General features: G+C 41.6%; 1 protein-coding gene across 1 annotated transcript; it reads right to left on the bottom strand.

The window, feature by feature from the left end:
- Nucleotides 1-10: 10 nt before the first annotated feature.
- Nucleotides 11-23,366, bottom strand: sgip1b (SH3GL interacting endocytic adaptor 1b; the record flags this gene model as incomplete). Its single annotated transcript, XM_083888974.1, has 24 exons — nucleotides 11-33; nucleotides 194-358; nucleotides 497-561; nucleotides 661-863; nucleotides 945-1,077; nucleotides 1,167-1,322; nucleotides 1,432-1,543; nucleotides 2,899-2,955; nucleotides 3,851-4,001; nucleotides 4,160-4,281; nucleotides 4,642-5,403; nucleotides 6,342-6,410; nucleotides 6,496-6,570; nucleotides 6,660-6,730; nucleotides 7,269-7,332; nucleotides 7,428-7,452; nucleotides 7,693-7,704; nucleotides 8,409-8,420; nucleotides 9,160-9,335; nucleotides 9,785-9,842; nucleotides 10,146-10,202; nucleotides 10,621-10,666; nucleotides 10,993-11,056; nucleotides 23,303-23,366. The coding sequence occupies 24 exons, from the start codon at nucleotides 23,364-23,366 to the stop codon at nucleotides 11-13; spliced, it is 2,742 nt and encodes a 913-aa protein (XP_083745100.1).
- Between the last annotated feature and the right edge of the window lie 973 nt (nucleotides 23,367-24,339).

The following is a 24,339-nucleotide window of genomic DNA, read 5'->3' as shown; positions in this document are numbered from 1 at the left end:
AACGGGTCAGTCAATTGTCCGCCAAGTATTTCCCTGTGAAGCAGAATGAAAGGTGTCAGGAGTCAGTCAACAGTCAAATGGACACGTGCATGTATGTAGGGCTGGGTATCAAAGTCCAGATGTCAATATTGGCACCATATCAAAAGTGTTTTGTCAATACCAAGCCCAACACGCATCAACACTCAAGACTGACCTGAAGCAAATCTCTTCTTGACCAGCGATAGCCGATAGCCAGTGCCGACCAGCTGGATGTCACAGCCTGACAGAGTGCTCCCCTCGCTGGTGAACTGGACAGCCAGCTGTGACGGTTTACATGGACCCTCTGTTGTCTGAAAGCGTCCCAGGAGAGCTCCTACTCCTACACAGATGACATTATACCTTTACTGCTCCAAAATAGCACTTGTCTTGCATGAATTCATCAAAAAGCCACAACCAAATACACTATTAGCACCCAGTGTGTCATCGGATAATAAAGGCCCGAAAGACGAACACCCACCTCCATTTTCAGATCTATGAGAGAGACTGGAGATCTTCCACTGTATCGTCTGCTGCTCTTGATTCCTTAGGATGGAGGAAAAAAAGGTGTTTTGTTGTAACAGACACGTTGTCTGAAAAGACAAAGTAAAAAAAAGAAGAGTACAAAGTACAAGCGACCCTCACCAGGTGGCCGGTGGGATCATGGCCTGGAGTTTGGCTGCGCCTCCATCCACAGGGACCAGGAATTGGATGTTGTGTAGTGGGACAGGGGCAGCCATGGCCTCAGTGTTGTACTTGTAGTCTATTCTCAGGTCAGTGCTGGTGGCATCGCCTCGCCAGCTGACTGCTAGGTTGAGAGGAGTGGACTGGATCCCCTCTGCCGACACCTGAAGACACAAAAGCAGAAGACGGTGAGCGAGAAAGGACGTATGGATACAAAACATAGACACAACGGAGGAGACACCGACCTGATATTTGATCATATCCACGTTGTAGTATGTTGCCTGAGGCTTCTGTTCAGCCACCTTCTTCAAATGACTCATCAAGTTTGGCATATTTACCCAGAACTCCTTAGTTTCTACACTGTCCACTGTGGAATCACTAAGGCACGAGAGGGATAAAACAGTTAGAAATGAGTTCCACTCTGTGTTATAGTATAGAGTGCTGTATATCTGTGTTGTTTTCCTGACCAGCAGAGCAGCTGTGGGTTAGGCAGCACTTGCTCCAGTCGCTCATAGCTGCTAATGCTAAAGGTGAGGATGGGTTGGGACGGTTGGCTTGCAAAGTGCCTGGTGATTCCCGCGGGAAAAGACAGCACCATCTCCCCGGTGATCTTCACCACACACCTGGGACAGAGAGACATACAGAGATAAGGCCTAAGCTCAAACATCAGGCTGAACAAAAATCACTTTTTGTGGAATGGAAATATTTCCCAGACAGAAAATGCAGGCTTACTTGCTGGGATCAGCGCCTTTGAAGTAGGCATTGATGGTTTCTGTGAAGGCAGCTGCCACAGGCAGAGTGTCCTGAGGTCCCATGGTGAGTGGACTGGGTCCTCGAGAGCATCCTGAAGAAAATACACACAAGTGTGTTTTTTTTTAGAAATCTTATAGGAACGTTCCCGTTCAGACCTGGTATTAACATCTGTTCTCAGTGATCCAAACGCAGGTGGATAATGTGCTAATCATGACCGTTTACACCTGGCATTAAACTGCATATGATCACATCTGGCACAAGCAGAGTCTCTGACCGTACAGCTGTGTGTGTGTGAGACAAAGACAGGGAAAACTGACTGAAAGGTCTTTATGTGCTGTTAAACTATCATTAAATAGAAACAAAAAACATATAGTGATCAGTGTTAAAGCTCCCATAGACCGGAAGTTCCAATTAACGCTGTTCTTTGGTGTGTATCTGCACCATTACCTTGTTTATGAAGCCCTAAAGTTTGGAAACAAACATTTCAGCCATTGCTGAGAACACTGGGTTTTATTGTATTCTCGGGCTCTGCAAGCACTCTGAAAAAGCCTGGAATCGTGACGTAAGGATCACTTCTCCTGAACAGCAGATGGTCCTGCTCCGGGCACTAGTCCGGGCACATCCGGTTGCGTACATTGAACCGCAGAAGAAGAAGAACGTCCATTGTGGAGATGTTTCACGAGCGACAGTGTCTTCTGACTCTGGGTCTGCCTCGGGCCAAAAGTGTAAAAGGGACTGCGGCGGGGAGTCGTGACGAAGTTATTTTTAAACATTGTTAAAACAGTGGTTTGAGAATGAGTAGTAGTGCATCCACCGTTCCAGAGGGGGGAGCTGCGCTTCTGAGAGCTGACGTGCTAATTACATCACTTCCAGTTACCTGGCCAATCACAACACAGTTCTGTCTTCTGGGGGTGAGATTTCAGTCTGAAACAGTGAGCTTCAGTGAGGAGAGATTTCGATCGCCTGGTTTGCAGCAACTAGGAGGTTTTTGATCATAATGTATGTGAGTAGACCTCCATAACTCTATGGGAGCTTTAATATTGTGTAAAAAAGAGACCTGAAACTGACGTGGATCTGGGATATGAGGACACATTTAAGACAAACCTTTGAGTGTTCACACCTGTAGCCATGATTGGATCACTCAGGACGAATGTTAATAGTATTTCAGGCTCATAACGTAAACTACAGCTTTTCCCTACGTTGCTCAAAAGTTTAGCCACTGGTGTCGAGCACAGAACAGGGGAGTATAAACAAACAAACAAACAAAAAAGCAACACTGAACCCCTACATTTCTGACTCTGGGTTTGAGGTTAGGGAGTGGGGACAGAGGATGGGGTGGACAGCAGCAGCAGCAGTGGTGGTGTGCCTCACTGGACAAGGCTACAGGTAGAAAATAGTGCAGGTGCTTTGATTGCATGCGCTGGATGGACTTCTGGCTCGACTCACCTTCGAAAGCTAAATAAAACCTGCCATGGTCAAACCATACCAGAGGCTGTGACGCCTCTGAGCGGGAGAAGAGACATGAGGAGGAGAGAGTCGTTGGAGAGGGGACAAGAATGTGAGGCAAGGACACAGTGATGATGAGTGACAGACAACATGGGTTCAATCTGACAAGTTCACACCGCACGATTTACAGAGTCACGCTGGTCGCCGTGCATCACGCGCTGCCTCGGGATTGAGTTTTTGACTCGAGTCATCACTCACTGTTTATAGCATGTAGGCTACCGTTTGGGCTCACTTTGAATGTCCTTATTTTTGAAGGAAAAGCCCTTTTTTTCAGTGAATATAACATTAAATGAATCAGAAATACACTCTATACATAGTAAATGTGGTAAACGACTATTTTAGATGCAAACGTCTGGTTTTTAATGGAATATGTACATAGGTGTATAGAGGCCCATTTCCAACAACCATCTCTCCAGTGTTCTAATGGTACATTGTGTTTGCTAATCACGTTAGAAGGCTATTGTATGATTAGAAAACCCTTGAAAACCCTTGTGCAATGATGTTAGCACAGCTGAAAACAGTTTTGCTGGTTCTTTGACGAAAGGAAAATAATAGTCAATGTCAATATAGTCAATGTCTTGACTATATTTTCTATTCATTTTGCAACTCTTTTTATGAATAAAAGTGTGACTTTTAATGGAAAACACAAAAAAATTGTATAGGTGACCCCAAACTTTTGAACGGTAGTGTATAAAGCATGTAAATGAGGATGATTGGATGATTATGTATGGCACGTTTTTGGTTGACCGCTGAACATTACGTCCAGTTTTATATGAAGTCTTTCGTGACTGAGATCGACTAGCTGCGACTTGAAAACTCGTCTGCATACCTAATAATAAGGCTGAAAAGCATGTGGTGTGAACTCGTCCACGCTGACTTGTGAGTGATGTACCTGCAGTGGACATGCTGAGGTCCCTCCCTAAGGTCGGAGTAGATGCTGCACTCTGCGAGGTAACGGACGAGATGGAGGAAGAGCTCTCTGCCCGGGCCAGGGGGGCGAAAGGCGGGGGGCTGCCCGAAACCGGTGGACTGAAGGGTCGAGTCTGGAGACAGTACACAAACTGTGAATCTGCTGTCTGTGAGTGCGAATGAAGAAAAGGAAGGAGTCAGACTGAATTAATTCACCCTGTGTCATCTATGAAACGACACGTCAAAGCACAGAGAGGCAAATGGAGACAGTGGAATAGAGTAATGGAAGTACCAGGTCTGTGATTGGCTTCCCCGGGGGCAGTTTTGGTCGCGAGGACGGTCGAGGTGGAGGAGGTGGAGGGACTGGGCTGCCTCGAGACTGAGGCGTGGCAGGACGAGCTGGAGACGAGGGGCCTGCGGTACATACCAGTGTCTGTGGTTAGCACTGCCTTCAGATCACAACAAGAGGATTTGATTCAACATCAGCATCGTCATTTTTCACTGTCTGAAGATGAAGTATGTCATTTTACTCATTTGACTCAAGCATAATAAGTGACTGTAGCCGAATCAGATGATAATTTAATTCCTGACAAAATATAAACCAATCCCAAAAGAACAAATGTATTTTAGGCATAACTGTGTGATGGTTTTGTTACAACTCCCACTCCAAATGCTCCACAGTTCTCTTTTTTTACCAAGTGCACAGTCAGCAATAGCAGCAGCAGCCTAATTGGCAAGAAGAAGAGAAGGAGAGCAGAAGAGGAGAGTACTCACTGCTGCCTGAGTGAGGCCCAGGAGAAGACATAATAGATCTGTAGGTGGTCGGAGGAAGAGGAGGAGGCGTTCCCCTGAAGCTTGGAGTCATCTCTCTGGGCGAGCCCACAAAGTCTGCGATATCATCTCTCAGGTATCCACTGTCTGGGGTTCTTCTTCCTCCTGCTCCTCCCAGGACCAGGGGCGAGGTAAGCCCTGTCCGAGGAGACCTCCGCTCTGCCGGCAGAGGGGGCACCGGGCTGATGGGGACAGGACAGGAAGAGTATGCTGCAAACCGCAGCACCTCCTCGTCGATCGCCTCCTCGTCGAGGCCAACTGGAGACGAACTGGAGGAAGAGAAGTTGGGAGGCAGGGGAGGTGCTGGCTCTTCCGGAGGAGGAGGCCCGAGCATAATGGATGGGGGTGAGTCTGGCGGTGAAAAGGGAGGAGGAGACCCGGGAGAAAAAGCTGGAGGCGAAGGTGGGGGCTCATTCGGAGGAGGACCAGGAGAAAGGCAGGGGGTGGAGGGAGTGGACGAAGGCGTGTCTGGGGCAGGAGAGTCCGGTGGTGGTGGGGGAGCAGGTTCATCAGGTGGTGGAGGTCTGTCTTCGTTGAAAATGACCCATCTTGGCGACATTGTCTCCTCGCTGGTGCGAGGACTGTCCACGGGGCCAAACACGTCGTCGAGGTCGGGGGCCGGGGAGCCACGGTAGGAGGCGGGGGACAGGACGTTCAGGTAGATCGGGGCAGAACTGCGAGCTCCTCTTCCGTTGGGTAGATCAGCTGCAAATAGTGGGAAGAAGCCTTTATATAACCACTCTCATTAAAGTAGACATATTATACCCTATTTCTCCAAGTTCACCTAGTTCCCTGGTGTCCTAATGAACATGGTCAAAATACCTTAAGGATGAAGCACCACAGCAGTTCAATCACCCTGACAAAACAGCCCTGGTCAGAACACTCGCTTTTGAGTGCCTGTCTCTTTAAATGCAAATGAGACACAGGAAACTACGTCAGTGTCACTGAGGCTGGAAGTTTGTGTAGAACTCTGTGCTGCACTGTACAGACAAGAATAGAACACTTCGCAGACTTCCGCTCTTCAGGATACTATCGACCTCGCCTGCACTCTCGCGTTTTTTTAGGGACAAAGCGGAGCTCCGTGAGACAACGATTCCAGGAGTGTGTCATTGTGACGTAGCAATGAGTGCGGAAGTCAACATTGCGTGTTTTATCTCCTGTACTCAGACTGAGGAGGACCACAAAAACATGAGTGAGTCATATTTTTTCACACTTTGCCTATTCATAGGACCTCCAGAGTCCCAAATATAAGGATTAAAATGATGAAAAAGTAGATTTTGCATAACATGTCTCCTTTAAAGGTCCAATGTGCAACATTTAGGAGGATTTATTGACTGTGGAGTGGAATATTCTCCCCATAATTATGTTTGTATAAGTGTATAATCACTTTAACTTTAAAAGTTGTAGGGTCTTCGTAGCCTTGCATGTACTTTAAAGCTGCAGTGCGTGACTTTCAGTGTTTTTTTTTCTTTATTATTCTGCTTCTGTTTGAAGGCCAAGGTTTAAAGGCCAGAGCAAGAAGTGTTCTGAAAGACTTGGTTCAGCAGAAACTTTTCATGGATGCTTTTTGGATGTGTGTTTCCTGTTTTGAAGCAGCTCACCGTGCAACGGAAGAAGAACAGGGAGTCACTTGCTGAACGTACCTGCAGAGTCTGAAGAGTAGCCATACTGACTTCTTGATGGAATGTTTTTTGGAGGAAGCGGAGGAGGAGCTACGACATGGACGACAGGGTCAGGTCAGTACTGCACGTCAGATTACAGTGATGCATAAATACATCCTGGCACAGTGAGCCTCACCTCCCATTGGAAAACTTCTACTGAGCGGCGACTCTGACCGTGATCTTGACTCTCCCCAGATATCTGCTGGAACCACTGTGAAGGACAAGGAAACATATCACCATGACCTCTACAAACCCTACTGTCAAACTTTACTTGATTAAGGTCTATGACGAGGGTCGGACCATCATATCTGGCATATTTGGTCTCTGAAGGCGGCCCGAAAAAGGCGGGAACGTTCTGTGATAGCCGGTCACTGCAGAGGAAGAAACACAAAAAGGATTATTACTGAGCCACATCCTCCTTGTGGGCCCAAGAGGTACTGCAGGTGAGCCATGAGAACAAATTCACATTTTTAATGATCAGTTATGTAATAGTTTCAGATAAACAAGAAGCACCAAAGATTAATTTAAAAAAAGTAACTTTTCAACCTGATTCAAATGTCATTTTGTACTTTTTACTACTAAATTGTTTACTTTAGGCTTTAATCTTACACATGATTCTCAGAATAGAGCGTAACTTTTAAATATAAATAAATATCTGTTGTCAAATCAGCTCAAATGAGACAGTTCCAAACAGGTTGTCCACAAAATAATAATAATAAAAAACTACAATTATCACATTGTTTTTGTAAGTAAGTAACCAAACAGGCAGATTCAAAATTAATAGAAAAGTTACACATTGCAGCTTTAAATTTGGGCATAGTTGCTCTGCAGAATCACACTACACACACACATACATACAACTATAGAGACTAATAATAATAATAGTGTGTTGTTGGTCAATAATCACACCTTGGCATCTCAGGGACAGGACTTGGAGTCGGCGTGGATCGTCTCGGTCTGACAATCTCCTCACCTGATAGAAGAAAGGTCTCTGTCATTCTTGTGTTTGACAAGGAAAATGCGCTGCTTTAATATGAAACAGCAGTTTGTTAAATCAAATGTACTTACAGGACAAATTTCTTTTTATCTGCCCCTGAAAAAGAAACAAGTCAAAACAAAAGATAAATAAAGGATATGGCGAATAAAGAGTGAAAGCACAAACACTTAATCATTAGATTTTTTGACTTGGACCAAGTGGAACAAATATTTTTGATAAAGTTCTGACTACATTATCTGAGATGTGGTTACTGTGTCCTGTCATCTGTTTCTGAACAGGTCAGAGGTCAAAAGAGCAGTGTTTACAGGCTGCCAGCAGGGGGCGTGATCAACTCACCGGGCTGCGTCTCTGAGACCAGCAAAAAGGAAGAGAGAACAGACCTGGGTCAGAGAGTGAGTGACAAATCAGTCAAGTGTACACTTAAACTCAAACTGCACACACACACACACACACACACCGCATGTCTTTACTTTTCACCGCAAAGCTACGACATCAACGCAACAGGAGCTGTAACACAGCAGCAACATCACACACACACACAGAGCTGCACACTCAAAGAAGAGCAAACCAGTAGTTTTGAAGCGTTGTGTGTGTGTGTGTGTGCTATGATTACTGTGCATTATGTAATAATGCTTTGCCAGAAAGGGCCAAGTAAAGCTTTTGGTGAACAAAAAAAACCCCAAATTAACAAAAATAATCGATTGTTTTCAAGGCCTAAAAAGTGTACAGACATGCACTGAGTCGGGCTGGGCTATATGATATATGCCAAAAATGTTAGCAGCACTTTCAAATGAGTCAGAATCAATAATTATTCCCATAAAATGTCAGATAAAAAAGTTCTGAAGAGTGAAAGTTAAAGAAACCAGATAATTGTGGTTTTGCAATTATTTAATGCGCAGCCCAATTCATAAGTGAATTATTATGGTTTGTGAGAATTTGGGGTGGGGGGGGGGGGGGTAACCAAGCATCTCAGCATTCAGTTAGCTCATGCCGTGCAATCTCTCTCTCTTCATGGTGACACAAAGATGAAAATGTGTGACTGTGTGGCTTACCGGACTTCTCTTCTATAAGATGATGGCAGACGAGTTTTGAAATAAAAAAGAAAGAAGGCAAATAAAAACACAAGAAGGGAGTAACAGAGACATATGTAAGTAATACAGATGTAATACAGCTGCATTGTGTAAACCAGAGGTGTCAACCACTTAGGTGCATTATGTAATAAATCTAAAGCAACTGGCCATAAAATCCTCCTAATATGTCACAGAGACTCAGGAATAATGTTCATATAACAAACTGAACTCACCAACAACAACAGTACAGACAAAATATTTGCATTAAAAAAAATATTTTGCAGACTGTAAATCATGTTTATGTTTTGACATGTGGCGCCACCTACCGCCATCTACCAATCATTGCAGTCAGTAAGGTCTCAGCTGCCGAGCAACCACGGGTTGCCAGTTACGTCAGAAAACGAAACCTAAAAGACCTCTGTATTTTGAATTTGAATGTAGTAACCGTTTTTGGCCACATTCTTAAATATGGCAGCTTTAAATGAAATAGCTAGTTTTTCATGTTTATAGATTCATTTTGCATCATATATATATATGTTTTATGACGTGAACTACATTATCATAAGTCTCTTATTTTGAAATGATGCGAAATATCGTAATTTCTGGGTTGTTCTTCCCCTTACACAGTTGGACTTTTTGACCCCAGGTCATTTGTGTGTGAGACCCCTGGTGGACACACATGTTGTGCTTTGTACAGTAAGAAAAAGGGAGTGCGTTGATCGGCAGCACTCACCAGAGACGGCGAGAGTGCCAGTCCTCCCACTGAGGCTTTTAGCTCGTCCATAGATGGAGGGACACACTTGGCACTGTCCGGCACCAGTGGCTTGATCTTGATTTTGAACTTTTTCTTGCTGTCCTCGTCCTCTTCTGAGTCGCTGGAGGAGAAAAAGTGCTTGCCTTTGGAAGCAAGTGAGCGAGTCTCGTCAAGGACAAAGCAGAATAAGTACAATATGTGATAACAAGCAATGGAGACTGATTCTATTCCATCCTTTTTAAAATATGGAGCGCTGCAGCACCAGAGTGAGACATCTGCTCGGTGTCTCCATGTGTCTCTGCTGCCTCGGCTAATTCATCCCGCTCTTTGTGAATCCGCGTTCAAATCTACAGCTGCTGACACCTGTGGGAGCAGAACCTTAAAATACCAGTGAACTGCAGGTCAGTGGTTAATGAGCGCCGAGGAGTCAATTCAAATAGAATATGACTCTTACCTGCAGCCCTGACACTGATTCAGTTCATTCAGACATGGTGCTGAGGTGAAAGAGGGATGGATTATTCATTCAGTGAGTCATTCAGCCAAACGGGTCAATCATTTTGCAGATCTGCTCCCCACCACCACCACCACCACAGTGAAAGGATATCATCGCCTTCGTCACCAGGCCGCAAGCTGAATCCCTCCTCGTCCACATCAGGCGAGGCCTGCACAAAAGAGAAGAGGAGGCATACAGTATAGCGTCTTTTCTAGTGTATCATACACACTCTGCCACAGCCACGCTGCTAAACTCATGCCTCTGAGTTACTTTGTTTAAGAAAAAAAACGCGTCTCCTGTTTCACAGATGTCTTTGCCTGAGACAGTCGGCTTCCTGACTGACTGTGCGGCTACTGTTACATGACCCTGAACTGTAGATTTACTGCACAGAGCTGCGAGGACTCTGCTGAGCATCAACGTAGAGTTAAATAGAGTTAATTCAAACAGGAGAGGAGATTGTGTGTGTACTCACATATCTGTCCCAGTCAATCTCCCCATAGAAACCATTGGGTGCCCCATTGGCCTTTTTCTATTAATAAAATGGAGAAGTTTAGTTTATTTGAGTCAGTAACAGTGACATCCAACGTCTAAGAGCATATTCTGGTATCAGGATATGATGAGGAAAATACCAGAGTTGTGTCACATCTGTTACATCTTTGGGCTCTGACTGTTTCTCATGGTTATAATGATTGATTTTGGGTAAACTTGCTAAACTGTTGTGAGTTTTTTTGTTTGTGTATTTTTTGGCCAAATCACACTTTAAAAAAAAAACTTTTTTATGACAGAAATAGAACCACATTGTAATAAAGGTAATAGCAGTACATGACAATATCTAAACTCTCTGGATCACCTCTATGTTTGTGAAATGACACAACAGAAATACAAATCCTGGAACTTAAACTTTTAACTTAAAAGGTCATAATTCAAGAATTAAAACAAAGACCTACACTTCCTTTCTTTCCACTTCCAGTCCCTTCTTTGTCAGGCGAGCTCCTGTTTCAGGTGACAAGAGAGAAAAGTGTTTTTTTTATTATTATTATAATACTTTTCTTATTCCATCTACGATTTCAAAACCTGGTTTAAGTAGAGACACAATTCTTAAATGTTACATTTCTGAACTCAAGCAGCCAAATACATGGTAAAAATGCTGTTTAAAATGAGAAAATCAGTAAAAAAAAAAAAAAAAAGATCATACAAACAAAAAAAATTACAAATCTGTCCAAACTTTTCAACTTTTAGCTTCTCAGAGTATTCAGTTTCAGTCGCATTATCACACGGCAGAATTTCCATAATGTTTGTGTGTTTGTGAGCAAACTCACGCTGCGTCTGTATCCCTGTCCTTCTTTCGTAAACCCAGAGCTTTCCTGGTTCGGTTTTTGAGTCCTAAAAAACCACAAGAGAGTCAAACAAAGAGAGAGAGAGGGATCCATTATATTTATTTATATATATATACAGTATGTACTGTAAGTTAATGTATCAGATTCAGACACAAACATCCTGCCATCTGAAACAGGCCCACGCATAAAACGCAGCCATGCAGACCGTGCAATTTCCTTAAGTGTCCTCCTCTCCCTGACAATATAAAATGGAGAGGAAACTCGAGCAAAGGTTGATCAATCTGTACACTTCATTAGCGAGATTCGATGGAGGCTGGAGGGGGAGAGAGAGAGAGAGAGAGAGCGGAGCTACTACAGGAAGCCAGAGTGGATGCCAACACCCAGCACCACTGACAGATTAGGCACCACACAGTAATAAAGAATAAATGTGGCTCTAGTAGAAAACACATAATACAGAGTGTGTGTTTCCTGTGACGTCAGTTTCCATCAACTAATATAAAAAAACTGTAACATTTCATGTGTCTGCTGTTAGTATCACTGCAAAAACAGTCCCACTCTTAAATGAATTTACATTTTCTTGATTTAATTGAAAAAAAAAAAAAAAAAAAGGTTGTAGGGTATATGCAAATGTTCCTTTGATAGAATTTCTAAAACTAGTTTGTGGATTTACCAACTTTTAAATTGACAAAATGCTTTAAAATAAAATAACAAAATACTTCAAGAAAGACGTGCTTATCATCAGCAAAGAAATTCTGTTCTGATATTATTTTCTTAAAATTGGATTATTCCTATCATGCAAAACTTGCTTTCCATGATATTGTTTACATTTTTAGGCATAAAAATAAGAACAGTTTCCAAGAAATAAGGTTTTTTTCTTTCTTGAAAATCTGCATCCGCCTCAGAATGGATGCTGTGTGATTTTGAATGTGCCATGGCTGTGGCATGGCGTTCAGATCCTGCTGATTTACTGGCATTAAAAAGGGTTTTTATGGAGAATAAAACAAATCCAGCTCTCTGGGTGAAAATGTCTTGGCGACCGATGTCGTTACAGGTCAGAGTAGGAATGGTCAAAATGATAGAAAGGCAACAACAACTCAATAAAACCAAGGTATGCAGAAGAAGAAGGAGAAGCTGCCAATAATGTGGTGTAATCGCACAACAGATAACAGATTGTAACCATGGAAACGTCACGTCACACGAGACGATGATGAATCATCCCAAAGAGTGGAGGATTTTGACGTTTATATGAAGAAGAGAAGAGAAGAAGACTTTCTCTTGAACTTGAAAAACTTGTGTCGTGTCTGATGAAACAAGTTCATAATTACGTTTGGTCAAAAAAATTACAAAACCTCAGATAGAGAAAAGTACTTTTCCAGGTTCCTGCAGATGACTCTTGCTCCAGCTAGTGAAAGGTTTATATCACCGTGTTTTAGGCGAGCTGTGAGAGTGCTGTTGATTCTCAAATCCACACTTCAGTAGCAGTAACAGCGGCACGTGATGGATAAACACTGTGTGTTATCTCCGTTTATCATCAGTGTGTTGTGGTTTAAAAAAAAAAATGAACTCATTGTGTTGTGATTTGGTGATCATGGTTCGTTGATTGCCCATGCAGCACACGACTGTACTGTGGCTCATTCTCTGGACATGAAGCTCTCCTGAGCACTGAAGGACATGTCAGGGCCTGTGATGTATTACAAGATATAACTGGGCTGCTCTGCACTGATTATTCCTGCATCATGGCTCTTCATCAGTGCACTCTTAGAAATAAAAGTGCTAAGAGTAGAACCATATAAGGTTCTTCGGCTTGTCCTCATAGGAGAACCCTTTTTGGCTCCAGGTAGAACCTTTTTATAAAGGTTTCACCTGGAACCCTTTTGGAGGGTTCCACCAAGAACCCCTTTAAAACCCTTGATTCAGGAAAGGGGTTTTAAAGGGTTCTCTGGATCAAAATGGTTCTCACTGGAACCATTAGTGTTACCAAGAACCCTTGAAAAACCCTTTTTTTCGGGAAAGGGTTTTTCAGAAGAAAAGGTTCCAGGTAGAACCTCAGCCCTTGTTGAAGGACCCTTTTGGAACCCTTATTGGGTTGTAGAGTGTAGAGGAAGCTTTGTACTATGAGAACTATGTCTCTGTCTTACCTGTGACTAAATGTACAGAGAGTATTAGGGCCATGTGTAAAAAAATACATAAATAAATAAAACGGCATGAATTCTCAGAGTAAAGTAACATTTCTGACTTTTTTTCTCAGAATTGTGACTTTAAAGGCGCCATAGTTAAGAATGTGGCCAAAAACGGTTACTACACTCAATTTCAAAATAAAATTTTAGGTTTCTTTTTCTCCGCCATTGTAGCTCAGACGTAACTGGCAGCCCGTGGTTGCTAGGCAATTGAGACTCTACTGACTGCAATGACTGGTAGATGGTGGTAGGTGGCGTCACATGCTAAAACATGATTTGTGGTCTGCAAAAGATTTGTTTTAATGTGAATTACTGTTGTTGTTGGTGAGTTCAGTTTGTTATATGAACATTATTCCTGAGTCTCTGTGACATATTAGGAGGATTTTAATGGCCAGTTGCTTTAGATTTATTACATAATGCACCTTTTAAAGTCTGACTTTTTTTCCTCAGAATTCTGTCTTTAATCTAACAATTCATGCTGTTTCATGTTTTTCTTTTACTTTCTGTCAAAAAAATCTTTATACATGTGACCCTACTACTATTCCGTAGATATTTAACAGACATAAATACGAACAAATATACACACGGAAGCAACACAAGCAGCATAGTCAGATTGGAGTTTTTGTAATCTAGTTCGAAAGGTGAGACCTAAAACGGACAGAAGTTAATTACATGAATTAACTAGAAAAGCACTCAGAGAGCACAGACCTCCACCAAGGCAGCTCAGTGCCTACAAAATAGCAATAAAAATGATATCGTCTACAGATCACGCCCAAAATTGAATCACTTGTTCCTAGTCCCATTGCAGACATTTCTGAAAATGTCATCAAAATCCGTCTGTGACTTTTTGAGTTATTTTGCTAACAGACAGACAGACAAACAAAAAACATATACCTCCTTGGCAGAGGTCAACAAATATCATAGCTTTTTATACTATCTATAAACCATCAATGGATTCAGATTCAGATTTATCAACGTTCATCTACAAAAACTTTGAACCAAAGGCTCACTTGCTGCTTTGTTTGTTATCAGTCACAGTTTGTGGCTTTTATGAGCAGAACGTGCAGCAGGAAACTCCAGAAGAAACCCAGTAACTGATGTAAGGTTTCCTCCAGAGGCGTCCAACTCTTCTGTATGCAACAAGCATTAGAAGAATCTCTATAAATTCAATTGCCAGCTGTCCACACTGGCTGTACAACCAATGTCCAGACCATGAGTTCTGACCAATGTCCAGGATTCACTCAGCATGTTCAGCTCCTCTTTGTACACTTACACCAAGAAATGTGAGTACAAATGTGCTTACAGCAAGTACACTATTTTATTTTCTAAACACTATTACCTCTGTCATTTATTTGACTTTATTCCAACTGTAACACAGTGCTATGACCTTCTGCAACTGAACCTTGGTCACTGACGAACAAACAAACGGCACGTCGCATTACCTCGAACACTGATGTCCTGCCACAGTGAACACCACTGGCTTGTGCCAATAATCCAGTGACTTTCCGTTATGTTTTACACGTTCGCTGCAAATTATCCCTTAAATTTCAAAAATCCAAAAACCCTTTAATGCACTCTGAGAATGAACCGGCAATCGGAGACGCGAAGATGAGATTGTGAGTGTGTTTAAGTGATACTGAATCATCCACATGCCATTAACGCAGCACACACACACACACACACACAGCACCTTTACTACGCTGTTAGCAACGCATGCTCACAAAGGCTACGTGGTAAACATGTGACATCTGTGTGGAGAATGTCAAAGAGAGGCTGACGAGGCTGCGAGCCTTCGACTAATAATAGCAACCTTCCATTAATGGATGGTAAAGCATCTCTCATGTTGGCTTGTATGTATGATGTCGTTCTTCTATCACAGTTTATGACTCACTTAACTGCACTCAACCACTCTTGGACTTTGGTTAATCCTGTATGCAACTGTGTGTGTGTGTGTGTGTGTGTGTGTGTGTGTGTGTGTGTGTGTGTGTGTGTGTGTGTGTGTGTGTGTGTGTGTGTGTGTGTGTGTGTGTGTGTGTGTGTGTGTGTGTGTGTGTGTGCAGTGTGTGTGCTTGTTTGTTTGAATTAGGTGTGGGACAGTTTAGTACTTTCCTAAAAAAAAAAAAAAAGAAGATCATTAAAAATGATTGGGATTAACTGTCATTGAGTTTGTGTCCATAAGCTTTCATAGAACGTGCATTATATGAATAGTAAGGATTAGTGACATCTAAAGGTGAGATCAAACAATTTTGATTTTACAGCGATTAGAAACTTACGCAAACATACCTTTGGGCTGTATATTCAATAAACCCTCCTAAATGTGACACACTGGAACTTTAAATTAACTGATTTTTAATCACTAAGTCAGTAAGTAACATAATGCTGCACTATTAATGGCTTCAACTCATTCACTATTATCCTAATCATGTAGATTCACCATAATCAACTAAAGGAGAGTGATTTTTTATCAAATTGTGTGAAAATCCCTGGCAACCAAATACACTTTCCTGGCAGGAGTTGTATGATTGGAAGTAGCTAACAAGATTTTTTTTTTTTTCCTCACTTCCAGATATGCTGATCATACAGTATAACCAGAGTCAGAGCTGTGCACAGTCACACGAGTAAACACACACACAAACGACACAATTGCAAATGCCACTTCTTCTCTCCTCACACACCTTTCCCTTCGTCCCCTCTCATACTGTCACACTGTCACGGTCACGCATGCACACAGCACAGATCCAGATCCACATCACATCACTGGCTTCAATGGCCCACCAGGACACAGGAGGGCAGGAGGAGGACACAGAGGATACACATGATGGGGAATATAAAAGACAGACAGACAGAGAGAGAGAGAGAACACACACAACAGATAATTCACCTTGCATCATCTTTGCAGATTTTCATCCTACGTCGCCTTCTGGTTTGCAGGCAAAGGCAAACGGAGACGTCCTGCCGGTCAAAGGATGCCTGGGCAGGGCATGGCTAATTGTGCACAGCTCCTCCAGCAGCAGCAGCAGCAGCAGCAAAAGCACGATTTTGATTCCCCTCCACCCACAAGGGCCCTGCCCCCCCCTGGACACCCAGCTCAGGGAGGTGGTGCGAGGCAGAAGCAGAGGTCGGAGGCACACAATGCCGGGAGACACTCGGAGCGATCTGCGGCTAATCCAGGGGGAAGGGGGTCCTCGGTGTGTGTGCGCGTTAGGCCCCAGACACTGCACCGACACACGCCATCTCTGTGAGGGGGGGATGCTGAGGATAGGCGAGGGAGGAGGAGGAGAGAGAGAGAGAGACCACAGAGAGAGAGAGAGAGAGAGAGAGGGGAGGAGGGAGGCAGTGGGAGGCTTGCTGATGTCACATCTGCACTAAACCAATCCCTGTAACCATGGTCACATGGCTGATGTCCCCTGATGCCTTGGCAGCGCTGCTCTCCTTGCCTTGAGTTGCCTCTGTAGCCAAACTGCATACACATTACACAAGATCTCACATGATATCACGCTAAATATTATATATATTATGTTTATGTATATATATATGTATATATATGTATGTATGTGTATATTTATGTATGTATGTATGTATGTATATGTATATGTATATGTATATGTATATGTATATGTATATGTATATGTATATGTATATGTATGTGTATGTATGTGTATATTTATGTATGTATGTATATGTATATGTATATGTATATGTATATGTATATGTATATTTATATATATATATATGTATGTATATGTATGTAAATGTATATATATGTATGTATATATACCTATATACACACACGCATATATATATACATATATACATATATATATATATATATATATATATATATATATAAATATATACACATATAAAATACATAACATTGCATGTACAAAAATGTACATAACATTTGAAGCTTTATAGGACAATAAGGAGAAAGGTGCTAATATTTTTTAAGCCCCATATTTTTCCAAAGCACATTGTATTGTATGTATAGGCAGGGGAAACAGTTACTGGATCATTATGGTGTTGAACCATACATGTGTCCCAGATAAAAGCATTGATGGAATAAGACTGCAGAAATCAAGATGTGGTGCTCTTTAATGCAGGGACCGCTAAAGCTAATTGGGAACCAGGACACTATTGGAGCCAAAATACACAAACATTTTGTTATATAAACACCCAAAGATCACAATTTAGAGCGTTACATTAATATTTTCTAATACAGAATTATTAGATAGGATATAAGGATTTATCAGTTAAATTCTTCTCAGAGAGCAAGATTCTGCTCTAAATTACTTCTTTATGAGTTGAGTGATACATAAAATCTGTGTATTTTAGTAAAATGTATTCAAACCCTATATAATATTGTTGTTTACAAAGCCGTATGACAGTTCTTATGGCCTATAAAGTGGAGTTGAAACATAATTAAGACTTTGGGAAGTCTCTAATGATCCTTCATCTGCCTCAGCTGTGATGCATACGTAAAACCCCACCCATGAAGACATTCAAGGTGAGGTGCAATCCTAGGGAAGACAAAGGAGCTTCTACAGAAGCTCAGACAGGAGATTATTTCATAGCACCTGAAGGGCCTTGGGTATAAGAAGGTTTCCAAAAAATGTAATATTCCAAGAGACATTATAAGGAAGTTTAAAACTGTCTGTGGAGGAAAGGTGAGCATAGATACAAACAATTAATGTTTGATTTATTTAGAGTACATTTTTCTCTCAGGACGGATGTTCATACCATGTCTGAAGGGCTCTAACTTCCAAATGTTGCCAAGCACAGCTCAACACCTTTAACTGAGGCCTACACCTTTTCCTGTAGTCTCATCCCTTCTTTACTTCACCGTCTACTTCCGAAGGTTTATTTGTGGCTTTTGTTGTTTGTTGTTTTCAACCGTTAATGAGCTTATTGCCACGGCTGCAGCCATAACCAGCTCCTTACATAAGATACCGGTGAGTGGTCAGAGGTCACAGAAGCAGGGGATTAGCAAGGAGAGAGAGAGAGAGTGAGCTGTGTGGACTGTTCATTACTTTTGTCGTGGAACACTGGATGAGACGCTCTAGAGTAAATGAAACCATTTCGAGTAAAAATAGGAAAGGATGAGCACTAATGTGTGTCTACTTAAAAATATCTAATCTGATCTGTACTGTGAATAGATTAAATTCAGTATAACTGTGACGTGACATGCTGACTGGTCCAAAAGCTCACCTGCAGGAAACAGTGACGTGCACTGCAAAGCTGAACTTTGTGTGCCTCAATAGTGCCACCTACTGGGTAAAGGCAGTGAAGGATTCTCATCAGTCCTCCAAAATAAAAGCTCCATGCACTGTTGAGGTTTTTAAATCAAAGCCGAGGACGCATTTATTCACTACTGTGTCTCAGTAGTTAATTAGTAGTTTAATTAGTTAATTACTTAATTCATAGTGGGGTTTTTTTATCGCTCCCTTTCCTGGATCACTGCTTTTATGTGATTTATTGTGTACATTTAATGGTGTATGTTTTTATTTTGTAATGTAAAGCACTTTATTATGCATATTTGCATATTATGTTGCTGAACTGAGATAAATTATCTAAAAAAAAAATACTGGAAACTCACCACATTTCCATGTTATTTAAATTTGCACAAATAACCTTAATCTGTGGTTTAATACAGCGGAGCAAACATCGATGACGTTGTTTCTCATCCTGATTCTCAGTCAACAATTATACGTTGTTGTTGTTGTTGTTGTTGTATTATTATAAATTGCATTTTTGATTGGAAAACAACTAATTGCTCAGCCCTTAATTTGAGACAAGTGAACTACAACCTTTATTATTTGACTAGGATAATCCCACTGAGATAATAAATCTATTGTCCAAGGATGTTCTGACCAAGAGGCAGCAGACGCAGGCAACAAACACTACATCCAAATGATAATAAGATAATAACAAATGATAGTCAGGCTAACGGCAGAAACCTAAAAACAGTGACAGACCAATTTTTTGAGATTATAAATCCTTCAGAATGAATTTGAATGACCCAGAGAAACCAGATTTTGGACTTTGACAGTGTCCTGTAGCTCAATGATTGGTCAGTTACTCAGCCAGATTTTTCATTACATCATTAGAGTCTGATTGACATTGTGCTGAAATGTTATTTAATGGAATTATTGATCAATAATGCAAAATAAATATGTTCCCTACCCCCAGAATGTCCACAATGTAGAATGATATTAAGCCTGACACGGGATAGAAGTCTAAATAGTTAGGGTTATAAAAAGCTTTCTTTGTTTAACTGGTATTTCAGTGATACAAAATGCTGTTACACAGATTAAACCTTGTGTAGAATAGAGTTATTGTTACTGGCTGCAGTTTCTAAAACCACAGGAGACTTTGCCCCGGAGAGCGGACGCAGAGAATCTTGTTAGCTTCCTCCCTTGAAAAATCTCACTTTTTTCATTCTCCTCCTACTTTTCGAGGAGGAAGGATCTTGTCTTGTTTGCACAAACCGTGATTGTGGTTGGGGGGGGAACTAGAGTTACTGTGATAATAAGAGCATTTTGAGCTCAGTCTGGCATTTGTGTAACAAAACAAGTACAACACACAGGTTACGTTTTCTTATAAAGGAAAAAAACAAGTCTCTCCAGTTGCTGTTTATATAAAAACTATCCACAAAGGGACAGTAAATGTTTGCCATGTCATGACCATCCCTTAAATTTGCAGACTTGTGGATGTCAGCTGAGCCGAGCAGAACACAAAAGAGCTATTGAAACACTTGCATAGAAGTGAGCCAAATCATACACGCAGCAATCCACAGGCAACAACAACAGCAAGCGGGAGTTTCCGCATGTCCCTGAGTGGACGTGGACTTTTTTTTGCTGAGAATAAAACCTTCCATCGAGGCTGTACACTGTATCTTTCCCACTGTCAGCTGGGATTTGCATCCAATAAATAACGATAACAGATTTCCAGAAGAAAAGGGTTTTTCAAGGGTTCTTGGTAACACTGATGGTTCCAGTAAGAAACATTTTGTTCATTATCCAGAGAACCCTTTAAAACCCCTTTTCCTGAATAAAGGGGTTTAAAATGGTTCTTGTTCTTTCAAAAAGGGTTCTCCTATGAGGACAAGCCGAAGAACATTATATGGTTCTACTTGGCACTTCTATTTCTGAGAGTGTATAATAGTTTTGGATTTTTGATTAGTTTATTTTAGTTTTTTGTAATATGGAGTATGCAAGATGCAAAAAGGTCCTAATAAGTATTGAATCAAAATGTATTTTAGACACATGAACAACCATCTCTGAATCAAATATAACAGTACGACAAAAAATGAACCTGAAGCTCAAATGTGCATCACTGTGCTGAGGTTGGATGCATGTATTGAACATTTCAAAATTACACTTCATATGAAACCAAAATGCTTGTATATGAAATAAATGTACAAAGACTACACTTTTAGTTAGTTTTATAAACGCACAATTCAATACAAATGTTTTTTTCAATGTTAGCTTTTGTTGAATTTCAATTCTGCTTCTTAGAGACGAGTATTTGCCCCCAACAAATCAGTCAGAAAAGGCTTATATGCTGATTTTTCTTAAATAGAACTGTTGAGTCATCACTGTTTACAGCTATAACATGTAGGTTAATAACCCAGTTATTTATAACATAATCTTTGACCCTCTTTAACCATATAATCGGAATCAATAAGATGTGGAACAAGCACACAGTCAGTGCTGGTTAACAGTGAGACCTGTGTGTGTGTGTGTGTGTTCTTTCTTTCTGCCACTAGGTGGCACAAAAAGACCATCAACACACTGGGTCAGTGGTGAACATGGAGCACTGCTCTGAGTCTGTTCCACGTTTTTCTCACCACTGGTGAGAATCTGGCTGAACATCATGTGATGATGAGGCCTTACAGTGTCAGTCAATGATGTCAGTGATATACTGTCACATCGAGTCAAGGAAAAAAAAAAAAAAAAAGGTGCAAAAGGACGATCGTCATGCACTGGGAAAAACATGAGGGTGAAATAGTGTGTGTGTGCGTGTGCGTGTGTGTGTGTGTGTGTGTGTGTGTCCTCACAGATGCTGCTGCTGATGGTGCTGCTGTGCATCAGGAGGTGGCAGTGTTATACACTGGTGAATTAACCAATTGTCTCTGGGCAGAACACTGAGAAATGTGGCGAAGGATTTAAAAAAAAAAAAAAAAAAAAAAAAGAACCCAAGAAGGATGATGTAATCCTTTAAAGGGGCATTCACACAAAAAATAACATATGGCAACAATAGACGCAACGCTGTCGTCGGGTAGAGATGTTGATGTCAATGTAAGGGCTGCGAATGACAACGGTTAAAAATGTCATTTTCTATTTCCCAGAAATAGGACTCTAGGATTTTGGAGGACTCTACTCACTTTATAATCATACATGTAAATATGATGAAAAATCAAACCATCATTGCTTTAAAGGTCTGGTGAAAATGTGGATATTATACTACTACTACTACTGGGGATTTTAGGAAAGGATTCACACCAGTGATACATCACTATATATTTGACTATCCTAAAAAATCTGATAGTCACGGTGTGATATTGACGTTAATGAAACATTCAGTGGCTCGTAGCTGTTGGGAGTCTGTGCGGCTGAACGCATGAATCACATGAATCACACGTATCGTATGTCACATGTGCGTTGGCCACCAGTCGATACAGAAATAAATGACAGGGAAAGTGACGGAGTGTTGCATCCGAGCAGGGAGAATGTTTAACTTGATTGATTCGCGGGGTATTTTGCTTTCAAGCGCTGGTGCTTTCAGGGAAACAGATTCATCATTGTTGACTCGGTTCAATGCAGAATGACAGTGGGAATTGTGGCCTCTTCCGAAAATAGTTTTCATATGTTTCTTAACAACATTAGACCAACATCATGTGATGTACATTCTAGTTTTAAATGAGGCTCTTTGTTGAACGCGGCCTGTATTTAGAACGAGGAGATGTTACATATATGTAGAGGAAAATCTCTCAGTTTCATCACATTTATAAAAGATCCAGTGCAATGATCTGGATCGTTTTTACGTTTGTGTAAAATATGTATATGGATGGAGTAAACAATATTACATTGTTCTATGTAAATCCTCAAATAAATAAATGCAGCCAATTGGCATGTTTCACTCAAAGTAGAGGGTGTGGTGCAATGGTTTTGGCCTCGACAATGGGTAAAATATTACATATTTTAATAGACCTCAATTATAGAGCCTCATGTTGCCAGTTAAATGCACAATTTATGAGATTCTTGTTAAATATGTGTACAGTAGATGATGAAAGAAAGGGGGGGGGGAGAAAAAGTGATTTCATGTGTGTGATATTACGCGGAACAAAAAAAAAATGTTGCACTGTAAAATATCCGAGGCCCAAGATCTGCCTTGTTTGCATATGACCTCAGCTACAACGCCTTAGGCTAAACAGAAACACCATCCATTATGAGGAGTGGTTAACCAGCTCTCTCCCAAATTACAGTGACTCTGGGTTCCCATTTTACTGATTTAGCGGTTGTGTGGTTCCCCATCTCATGTTACTGACTGTTATAGTGAGAGGCACTCACGCAGGCCATCCTCCCCTTGTAAATAGCAAGCGAAGCATTTGTTGGCCGTTTAACAGGCACCAAGCAGGCACCAAGTAAAACACAATAAAGATCGGTGACAAGACATTATTTATTCTATTCTGCAAAGGCTCGTCTGTGATGTTAAAATAACACCGGGGCTTGATTATACAGGTTCAAATTGACGTGGTGTTACACTGTTACTTCACAAACACAGCCCCGGGCTGCTCGGGTGAGATTTAACCACATCCTCTAACAAATGCAGGAGGAGCATTTTACCACCCTGTCCAAGAGGCCACTGCACATGGTTTTCAGCAGAGACAGAACATTTCCTCAGCATGCAGGATTACAGCAGTGTACTAAAACGCCACTGTTTAAAAGATGCTGGATACAGGTCACTAAAACAGGTATTTTAACCTGTTGCAAAACATTTACCCTGTGCCTCGTGCAACACTCCCCCCACATTTACCGACTTTTAATACTGATCTTTAGCCTACTGCACTACAGATAAGTTAACCTCTACGACTATCTCAGGAAGTAACAAACGTATTTTCTTGGCGCACGTGTGCAGGGGCATCTGAGCGTCAACAAAGTCAAAGTAGAAGTGCATCAGTGCTTGATAAACCGAGTTCAGGAGAAAGCGAGAGGGAGTCTTATGAAAGCGCTGTCTGAAGTGTCAATGGCTGTAATACTATTTATTTCCCTTTTCTCTCTCCAACCCTCCTGCCAGCACCAGTCCAGGGATTTTCCTTCCCACCATCTCCGGCTGTAACACTATTTCCGGATCGTGTCGTTCATTTACTTAGTACGCAGAACACTCGGGAATGGGAGGCCACGGAAAACTGAGCGTGGCAATGTGGCTAGAGTGGTGGGGAGAAAAAGACAGAGAAATGGAGAGAGGTGTGTGTTTACTTTTATTTCTATCTTTGCAAGGACAACGTTTGAGTTGAAGATTGTACAGAGTGAGGACTGAGACCAGTGTGGGTGATCTGAGCAACGTCAAGGGCCAAAACTTATACTTAGAATTGATTGATTGGAGTTGTGGTTAGGCATTTAGTTAGTGTAGGCAAGCTATGGAACAGGGCTAAGATCAGCCTCCTTGCAAAGATATAAGTAGAAGAAAAGGTGTATGTGCGCATGCTAAATTGTTAGAGATTGACAGAGTGCAAGACAGAGCTGGAACGAGCTGGATTGTCAAAGACAAGCCCAAGCAACAGCCTTCACCAAAATAGCCCAGGCAAGAATCTCTGTGGGTAACATAAATTTGAGCATGATGAGTGTAATCAAACTAAGAAGGGTTGGACGTACAACATAAACTATCTTCATGACCATGATGTTGAGGATTCCTTTGTCACAACTGTGTGTGTTGCCTTGCTGCCTCCCTGCCAGTCTGTTTGTTTATCTGGCTGTCTCTCCGTCTCACAGAGAACATCCTATTACACGACTACATCTCTGCAGTTAAAACCCAGACGCTGGCTGTTAATGACCTGTTTACCTTTGGACATTTCCAGTGTTGGTAAGAGCTAACCCCACCTCTGTGACAGGTGTAATTGTCAAACAAAGGTGGTCATAGAAGCTTAAAA

The sequence above is a fragment of the Microchirus variegatus genome, assembly GCF_963457635.1.
Source record: "Microchirus variegatus genome assembly, chromosome: 5".
Taxonomy (NCBI): Eukaryota; Metazoa; Chordata; class Actinopteri; order Pleuronectiformes; family Soleidae; genus Microchirus; species Microchirus variegatus.
This window is presented reverse-complemented; position numbering and strand designations above follow the sequence as displayed.